Genomic DNA, 10,396 nt, shown 5'->3' on the forward strand with positions numbered 1-10,396 from the left:
AAACAGGGGTAGCTATTCTTATATCAGATAATATAAATTTTAAAATACCAAAAGTAAAGAAAGACAAAGATGGTCACTATATAACAGTGAAAGGAAAAATCCAACAAGAAGACTTAACAATTCTTAATATTTATGTACCCAATACAGGAGCGCCGAGATACATAAAGCAAACGCTGTTTGATCCAAATAACATGATAAACAGTAATGCCATAGTAGCTTGGGATTTCAACATCCCACTAACTGAACTAGACAAATCCTCCTAGCAGAAAATAAGCAAAGAACAGTGGACTTAAACAGAGCTCTAGAACAAATGGGTCTAACAGACATCTCCAGAACATTCCACTCAAATAAAGCCAAATATACATTCTTCTCATCAGCTCATGGAACTTTCTCTAAAATCAATCACATCCTAGGCCACAAATCAGATCTCAACAAATTTTAAAAAATAGAAATCATACCATGTCATCTTCTCAGATCACAGTGGTATAAAATCAGACATCAATTCCAATAGAAACACTCACCACTTCATGAGGTCATGGAAATTAAACAATCTATTGCTGAACGACTATTGGGTCAGGGAAGGGATCCAGATGGAAATCAAAAGATTCTTTGAACTAAATGATAAGGGGGACACAAGTTATCAAAATCTGTAGGATACTGTAAAAGTATTCCTGAGAGGAAAACTAATAGCATTAAATGCTCACATTCAAAAGACAGAAAGCTCACAAATCAACAAACTAACTGTCTCAAGGAGCTGGAAAAGGAAGAGCAAATTAATTCTAAACCTAGCAGAAGAAAAGAAATAACTAAGATCAGAGCAGAACTAAATGAAATTAAGAATAAAAGAACTATACAGAAGATTAACAAAACCCAAAATTGGTTTTTCGAAAAAGGTAAACAAAATTGACAGCCCTCTTGCTAGACGGACAAGAACCAGAAAGGAAGGCCGGGCGCGGTGGCTCACGCCTGTAATCCTAGCACTCTGGGAGGCCGAGGCGGGTGGATCACTCGAGGTCAGGAGTTCGAGACCAGCCTGAGCAAGAGTGAGACCCCGTCTCTACTAAAAATAGAAAGAAATGATCTGGCCAACTAAAAAATATATATAGAAAAAAAAATTAGCCGGGCATGGTGGCGCATGCCTGTAGTCCCAGCTACTCAGGAGGCTGAGGCAGTAGGATCGCTTAAGCCCAGGAGTTTGAGGTTGCTGTGAGCTAGGCTGATGCCACGGCACTCACTCTAGCCAGGGCAACAAAGTGACACTCTGTCTCAAAAAAAAAAAAAAAAAGAACTAGAAAGGAAAGGACTCTAATAAACTCAATTAGAAATGAAAAAGGAGAGGTAACTACAGACATCACAGAAATACAAAACATTATCTTTGAATACTATAAAAATCTATATGCCCCAAAACTACAAAACATGGAGGAAATGGACAAATACTTAGAAACACACAACCTTCCTAGGCTCAAGCACGAAGAAATAGAATTCCTGAACAGACCAATATCAAGCCCAGAAATTGAAGCAGCAATTAAACATCTTCCAACAAAAAAAAGGTCCTGGACCAGACGGGTTCACACCTGAATTTCACCAAACTTACAAAGAAGAACTCATACCTATATTGTAGAAATTATTCCACAACATTGAGAAGGATGGTATCCTCCCCAACGCATTCTACGAAGCCAATAACACCTTGATACCAACACCAGGAAAGGATACAACAAAAAAAAGTTTGTAAGACATACATCTAATAAAGACCTGAATTTCTTCAATGCAACAATAAGACAAAAACCCCTTAAAATTAAATAAAAAATTGGCTAAAGATTTGATCAGGCACTTAATGAAGATTTATGAATGGCTAAAAAGCACATGAAAAAAGGTTCAACATTATTAGTCACCAGGGAAATGCAAATTAAAATCCAATAAGATACAACTAGACATCAACTAAAATGGTCAAAAATAATTAGACTTACCAAATATCAGTAATCAAAGAGCAATGGGAACTCACATATATTGCTATGGGCATGAAAAACAGTAGAGCCAGTTTGGAAACATTTGGTAGTTTCTTATGAAGTTACATACAAACTTACTTACCAGAAGACCCAGCAAGCCCACTCCTAGATATTCACACAAGAGAAGTGAAAATATGTTGACACAAAGACATGTATGTGAATGTTCATAGCAGCTTTATTCATAATAGGCCCAAACTGGAAAAAAAACCTCATACGTTGACCAACTGATAAAGGACAACAAATTGTGGTATATGCACACAAAGGAACACTAACTTAGGATAAAAATAATAAGCTGTTGATACACATAAACACATGCATGAGTCTCAAAAGCATATGCTAAAGAAAAGAAGCCAGACAAAAGACAGTATATACTCTACAATTCCATTTATATGAAGTCTGAGAAAGGGTAAAATTATTGCAATAGAAAGCAGATCAATAGGTCCTAGGGTTCAAGGGGTAGGTATGAGGGAGGGAGACTCACAGCAAAGGGCTACATGGAATATTTTTGGGGTGACAGAAATCATGATTGGATGGTGGTAATCAACTGTATGCATTTTTCAAAACTCAGTGACTTGTATACTAAAACGTGCTGAATTTTATTTTCTGTTAAATACACCTCAATAAAAGTGATTAACATGAAAAAAAGAAAAACGAAAAAACAGAATTTCACTGTAGAGGGAGTCACGTGGTACGGTCTGCTCACCCACTGAGACGAGGTGGCTGTAGTTCTCCAGCATCACATCTCTGTACAGGGTCCTCTGAGCAGGGCCCATCTGCTGCCACTCCTCCGAGGTGAATTCCACAGTCACGTCCTTGAATGACACTAATGCCTGTAATGGCACATTTCTGATTAATCTGAGGGTTCAAAATCAGGAATAGAAAAATACTTTTGGAAACTCACTCGTTTATTGTTGAGAGTTTAAAACAAAATGCTATCAAAAATGCCTAACATGGCTCTAATTCTGTCTTATTCTTTGGGAATACATAATTGGCACAAATATTCTCATGTTCTGATTTGTTTATGTTTATTTTTAAATTATATACATACACTGTAACTTAATATACTGAGGAAGCTTAGTGCCTTATTTTTTAAAGTACAATTATTGTAAATTGGATACCTGTGTACATTTCTCATGCATCAATGGATTATGCCGAGTACTCTGTAGTGCATACACCACAACCTGGAGATCTCTGCTGGGGTAATGGGGAACCAATGAAGAGATACTTGTAAGCCCAAGAGGTATTCCACACAACCAGATTTATATTTCAGAAGCAGGGTTTCTTTAGCGTGGCACTACTGACTGTGGACCAGATTATGAATTTTTGTGATGGACTATCCTGTGCATTTTAGGGCGTTTAGTAGTATCCCTGTCTTCTACCCATTAGATGCCAGTAGCATCCCCAGTTGTGATAATTAAAAATATCTTCAAACATTGTCAAATGTCTCCAGGGGAGCAAAATCACCTCCAGTTAGGAACCATTGCTTTATGTGAATAGCGGACTTAAACAGCAAAACAAAAGATCCAAATTAAGAGATGATTTATATTAAGGAAAAACAACAAAGAAAGGGAAGCTAATCCTTATAGGAAACAAAATGTGTTCGTTATTTTCTTGTGCAGCTATATACACAGATGCTACGTACCAGCTGAGTTGGTGCTGATATCATATACGTATAGAAACTGGAAAAATGAATAAGAGTAAGAGATTGGGCAGAGGGTTGTAGTGAGGCAGATGTTCTTCATTTGTACTCAAAATACTTGTGGAACATAACAGACTTACCCACTTCCTCCACCTTTGGTCACATGATTTTGGAACAGAGAAGGAAGGTCTACAATGAAAATAAGAATCTAGGAGACATTAGTCACGAAAATGATAACTGAAGTCTTAACAGAAAAAGAGCTGGCTCAGAAAGGACATAGAAACTGGGGAGAGAAAAGTACCACGTAAGGCATTCAAGGAAATAGTAATATTTATTAATAAGAGGTAAGCAGAAAAAGAATAGGACATAAAGGCTGAGAAAGAATTTCTAAACGATGGAAAGAGAAATCAGAGAGAGTAGACAACTGAAAATTAAGAAAAGAGAGAATTGCAAACATAAATGATTCCTCTAGTTCAAGACAATAGACTGAGCACACACATTTGTATCACTTGCCTTCAAAAACACACTTAGCTAAAATACAAAACCCACTATAAATGTATGACAAAGGAAGAATACAGGGATGCATCCCAGCAGAAGCTGGAAAATCTGCACAAATTCTGGAAGACCAGAGGGTAAGATAGTATTAGATAGCAAAAACATGGCAATGTTGCCCACAATCTAATACAAACATAGAGTGGGCAAAAGAAGCTGGATGCTGAAGAGAGCCCCAGAGAGACGTCCACCACTCAAATGAAACAAAGTGTGCCATGGGGAGAGTAAATAACTGAAAACCCTTGGGAGGGCTTCATATTGTGCCTGTTCTGCAGACATCTGCAGGAAATCTTCATGAGAAGCACTCTCTACGTAAGGTCAAGACAAATGCTTCAGGAGCTCTGGGAGAAGCACAGGCTATTCTTGTATTTAGAGTTTGATGATGCTTCGATAGATGATGTCAAAGTATAAACTTTCATTTTATGATTGTTCATTAATGGGATATAGATATATTTCCATTATTTTATACTGATCTTGTATACAGCTAATTGCTAACATTAATTCTAATAGTTTATCTGTAAATTCTTCTGGATTTTCTATATATGCATTCATGTCACCTCTAAGAAATGGGAGTTTTATTTCTTCCTTTCTAATCCTTGTACTTTTTCCTTCTTTCTCTTTCCTTTCTTTCTGTAACCAGTACCACTGGTTAAAATTTCCAATATTTTCAATCTCAGGAGAAACCCTTCCATATGAAATTATATTACAGTAGCTTTTTAAAGATACTATTTATCAAATTAAGAAAGAGCCCTTCTATTCTTAGTACCTGAAGAGTTCATTAATAGGTATTAAATTTTTTCAAATTCATTTACTACATGTAATCATATAATCATATGATTTCTCTCCTTTACTCTGTGATGAATTACATAAATTTTTGATTAACTCAACCTTACATTCCTCAAAGAACAAAGTCAGAAGACTCCCATGACCTGATTTTGAGACTTACTGTTAAGAGACATTCATCAAGGCAGTGTGGTATTAGGAAAAAGATAAACACAGATCACTTGAAGCAAAGAGAGTCCAGAAACAGACCCACATATACACCCAGTTAATGATGTCTAACAGAGGTGTCAAGGCAATCCAATGGAGATAGCACATTCTTTTCACCAAATAGTGCTGACAGATGCGTGTGCAAGTGGACAGCACAAATATGGCAAATATATGTTGATCTGCTCCCAATATCTAGACTATGCTGCCAGCACAAAAAGCTAAGACCCTCAGACCCTAAAATTATCAATCTAGGTTTCAGACTGGGCCAACTAGAATATATTTTGACCATTTTTGGTCAGTAGTTTTTATACTAAAATAAAATTTAAAAGCCAATCAAAAAAGGAATTATTTATATAGCAGAGGAAATACAGACTTTTAAATCCTAAGAGAATACTATCAACAAGCTCATGAAAATACACTTAAAAATGTAAATGAAAATGAACAATTTTCTATGAAAATGTAATAAAAAATTATATTAAGAGAAAATACAAATCCAGTACAGACTTATGATAAATTGATTAATAAATTGATTCAGTAATCAAAATCTTCACAAAAAAGTCTTCTTCACAAGGTCAAAACTTATATGTGAATTTCACAAAAATCTATATAAAACAATTTTCTCGTTTTTCTAAATTATTAGAAAAGAAAAAAAGGAGCATGAAAGTACCCATTTCCTTTTGAGACTATAACCATGATACCATAATTGAATAGGAAAACAAGAAAGTATAGTCTAATCCAGCTTGTGAATACAGAAATAGAAATCCTAAATAAAATACTAGCAAAAAGCCCCAGGAAAATATGTAAGAAGAAATTTACCACGCTTATTAGCAACAACTAGGGTCCATAAAGAAATTCAAGTTAATATTAGAAAATTGATTGAATTATTCACAGTGTTCATAGATAAAAGGAAATAGCTATAGCTTTATTTCAATAAACAAACGGTATTCAATATAATTCAGTGCACATTCATGACATGAAATCTTAGCAAACTGGTAACTAGAAAGAACTGACTTACTCTGACAATGGTTATTTATCAAAAGCTGAGAGCAAACATGAGTTCGTGGCAAAACTGTGTTATTTTCCCTCAAGAATGACTTGCTCTATTTCTATTTTTCCTTAAACCTCATAAATCCGTAACAATACAAAGTGGGGAACGAATAAAGAGCTCACCTGAGATGTGTTCATTTTCTGTGGTTCTTGGGAGACTGCAGAGAACTGTGAAGGCTCAGCTGGGGGTACAGAAAGACCAGGTCATGAGGTCTGGCCTGCCTCACAGCAACCCACTTGGGGAGCGGCGTCTCTATGGGAATAGGGTCCTATAGGCCTTGAAAAGGCATGAGAAGGACGATGCAGAGGTGGTACCACCTGTCTCTATATAACTCTGAAATGATTATGGGTATTAAACCTTTTTTACTGAATGAACATAAACTTTTCTCAACTGATTTAACAATAATGCATGTCCTTCTAACTCACATAAAGAAATAAAAACAATAGAGAAGTAGCAGGATTAAAGTACACCAAACGATAAGACCCTATTCTTTTATTAAAATAAACTTAGCAGAAAAATACTCAGTGTGCATCATTTATGTATTTTTCTTAGGAATATTGTTTACCCCATGGTAATCCACAGAGGGCCTTGTAAGAGAGATGAGATGCTTTACAGCAAGGATTTTTAAATGTTTGTTTCAAATTGGATGCATTTCTCAAAAGGCCCTTTTGATAAGATGCTTTTGGTAATTCACCTGTGAGAGTGAACTGCACTGTTTTCTTCCTGGCTCTGTCATAAATCATATGCCCCTGGAAAGTCACTGAGCCTTTCACGTCGAATGTCTTTAAAGCTTTCAAACGTTAGAAGTAGATAACCTTAGAAAACCCTTCATGTATCCTCATTCTGGGATTCTGTGAGGTCAGGATGAAGTCTTCAGTGCCACATATGTGACAGCACTGCAGCATCTGTAAAGAGTGGAGAACAAAGGGACTGGGGGCTATTTTGGGATCACTGGAACAGGATTTCCACCCTCTACCTGGTTACCCCTGACCCCCAGACCTCCCCTCACAAGCTCAGCAATGACGTGGCCTTTCCTGGGCAGCCTGCCGCTGGGCCTCCCCAGCTCACCTTCCTCTTCTCAGAGCTGGACCAAACCTCCCATTGTCACCCAGTGGCTTCTGGAGGTGGTGTCACCACCAAGTCTGGCTCATTCTGGGCACAAGGATCAGGAACTGCTTCTGACCATACAAATCCAGTATCTGCTCCTTTCTGGGCTCTTTTGCCTCTGCTCTTAAACTCTGGCCTCTAGGCCAGACAGGTGCTCTCCTCCAGGTAAAACTCCTGTTCAGCAGCACTCTGTTTCCTACCTCACAAGCCTGCCTTGTTCAAGGAGCTGGGACCTGGACCTGAAAAACAAAGTCATTTCATAGCCAAAAACCTGACTCTTAGAATTCATTATTAGACTTAAAAGACACACAGCCTCAGAGTGCAGAAGGGGCCAGGAACTTGCTGAACCAAGGGAGCTGCAGAGTCACCAGAAATCCCAAAATACATACGACACATGGAGAGGTTCCATCTATATGGATCTTCCATTATATCCTTGTGTGTTTGGGGATATGTCACTCTGCGAAGTGCTGTGAAGGCTGCAATGCTAGCTTTAGGCACGGGTGATACTAGACAATGCCTGAGACCGGAAGTAATGCACACCTGCCCTTGAATCTGAGCTCCCTCACCACCAGCTTGTGACCTGAGCACATCGCTCCACCGACAGGAGCCTCAGTCATTATTTTTGATCCAAATGGTTTATGTCGACCTCATAGAGTGGTTGTGAGGTTTACATAAGCCACCCAGTGAACAGAAAAAAGTGTCTACTAAATATAAACAGCAGTTGTCACTCAGGGCTTAGTAACCTGCACCTGGCAATCTGCTTTACAGGTGATGACTTACCTAAGTTTCAAAACAACGCCATGGAGTTATTAATACCCTCATTTTAGATGAGAAACCAGACTCTTACCCAGGTTCCTTCCCTCGTCCCTTACAGGCAACAGAGCTGAAATTTACCGGGGTCTCTCTGGCTGCAGAGCTCGCGGGCTAGCGTCAGACCCACCGCCCGCGCTTTCAGGCATGTTTGTCGTCAACTTTTACAAACAAGCTTTCCCCTCCGGCCGCCGGCCGGGCCGGGCGCCCGGTCCGCACACCAGGGCCAGCACCGGGCACCTGCTCCTGACCAGCGCTCAGCCCCAACCGCGCCCCGAAGCCCGCGGGGTCGGGGTCCCTCCCCACCGGCCTTCCCCCGGCCAGCCGAGGGCCTGCCCTGCCGCATTCACTGGCGCTGCGGGGCGGGAATCCCAGGAACTTCCCGCTGCCCCTCCCGAGCACAAGCTTCCCCCCTCCAGCCTGGTCCCCCGCACTCTCACCCCAGGTCCCGACCCTCTGCTTTCCAACCAGATCGCGAGGTTCCCAGGCCGCTCCCCCAGAGAACGAGAAGCCAAATAAGGAGGCGGGGCTATGGCTGCACAGGCGCAGAAGGAGGCAGTAGCCCCTTCCCAGAGTGCCGCGCGGGGAGCCAGACCAAGTCAAGACTACATTTCCCAGAAAACTCTGCGCCCACTTTTAAAATGACTGACAACGCTGGAGGATGAACTTTCTTTTCTTTTCTTTCTTTCTTTTTTTGTTTGAGACAGAGTCTCGCTTTGTTGCCCGGGCTAGAGTGAGTGCCATGGCGTCAGCCTAGCTCACAGCAACCTCAAACTCCTGGGCTTAAGCGATCCTCCTGCCTCAGCCTCCCGAGTAGCTGGGACTACAGGCATGCGCCACCATGCCCGGCTAATTTTTTCTATATATATTTTTAGTTGGCCAGATAATTTCTTGTATTTTTAGTAGACTAAGTTATGAGTAATTTCATCAAAGGGACCCAGCCTCCTCTTTAGTTGAAGCCTCCTGTCTATAAACTAGGATATCTTAAGGACTGGGAGAGATTATCTGAATCCCTGTTATGATGATTCATGTTAGTTTTCTGCCCACGAGACCTAGAATTTCACATACATACACTATATACACACACACTATATATATACACATTATATATACTATATATAAATGAATATGTAATGAATATACAGATAGGTACCCTACTAAGGTGTATATATCTAATTCATTTCAATGAACTTCATGATCAAAAAGCAATCACCAGCCACCACAGATCCATTCAGGTTACTATAAAAGGTCAGAAATACCTGTGCGTTTAAAAAAATCTTTATCAGGATTCTATTGGAAAAATATATATTTCATTGGTATAAAATGCAGTATGGGCTGCTCCTCAGTCTACAGTGGGCATACATGTATTGATAAATTTGGCCCTAACCAAATATATTTTATTCTTTTTGGTCTAATAACCTAAGGATATACACTCATGTGTGCTACCTAGTTCCTGCTTGTACTATTAAGATCTTCAGTTTCTTTGAAGTTTTGATTTTTAATTTCTGGATTATAGCTTGCAATTTTTCTCTAGTCATAACTGTTTTTTTTTACTGGAGTCATTAAGGAAAATTATACAGAACATTCCTGAGGAGAGTGGGTGTCTCCTTTGAAGGGGTGAGTTATACTAGGATCATCCCTTAGGTTTTGGAGAAAGAGAAGTGTCAGAAGCTGGTTAATCTCCACTTCTTTTTCTCAACAATCTATAAGCAGTGACTTTTAGTAAATCTTAAAGACCTTAAAACTGCAGATAGTGCTACATATAACAAATCTGGACTGCCTAATAAGCCTCAAAAACCTAATTTGCCAGGCAAAGTATACAGAACAAAGAGTATCTGTTCTGACCAAACAGTAGTAGATGTTTGACCACATCATTTTTCTCTGATATTAATAATAGCTTTGGGCTTCCTGGATGCTTGGTAAATCCACCTAGGTGAAGGAAGACCATTTCTTCATATTGATCCTGACCTCACTCTGAGTCCATCCTACCAGGGATTGGAGGAGAAGTTGGCACTTACCAAGCACCTGACTTCATAAGGGTAGTGACAATTTTATAAAAGATTCAGGAGCACAGTGCTCTTCTTGAATATAACCTTGTATTCAGATCTTATCTGAGTGAGTACTTGAGGTAAATCTTCATCTATTGAGAGCCCCAATACATTGGATCACTTTTTAAACTGTCCAGACACCTCTATAAGGGAATTGTCCCTCTCAATTTCTATCACTATAGATTAGTTTTATCTT

At 39.3% G+C, this 10,396-nt stretch overlaps 1 protein-coding gene across 9 annotated transcripts in view; it reads right to left on the reverse strand.

The window, feature by feature from the left end:
• Positions 1-8,678, reverse strand: part of ZNF782 (zinc finger protein 782) — a 33,584-nt gene extending 24,906 nt beyond the window's left edge. The window contains exons 1-5 of one of the 9 annotated variants that reach the window (XM_045562754.1): positions 8,593-8,678; positions 7,543-7,581; positions 6,930-7,140; positions 6,358-6,416; positions 2,710-2,836 (exon numbers count right to left, since the gene is read on the reverse strand). In XM_045562754.1, the coding sequence (XP_045418710.1) occupies positions 2,710-2,836; positions 6,358-6,416; positions 6,930-6,978 (235 nt within the window). In that variant the 5' untranslated portion in view covers positions 6,979-7,140; positions 7,543-7,581; positions 8,593-8,678. Of the gene's footprint in view, positions 1-2,709; positions 2,837-3,124; positions 5,632-6,357; positions 6,420-6,929; positions 7,141-7,303; positions 7,582-8,236; positions 8,528-8,592 lie in introns of those variants that run through there. The other 8 variants (XM_045562751.1, XM_045562756.1, XM_045562752.1 and 5 more) reach the window with 8 other exon arrangements.
• Positions 8,679-10,396: the final 1,718 nt, after the last annotated feature.

This window comes from Lemur catta, chromosome 10 (assembly GCF_020740605.2).
Source record: "Lemur catta isolate mLemCat1 chromosome 10, mLemCat1.pri, whole genome shotgun sequence".
Lineage (NCBI taxonomy): Eukaryota > Metazoa > Chordata > Mammalia > Primates > Lemuridae > Lemur > Lemur catta.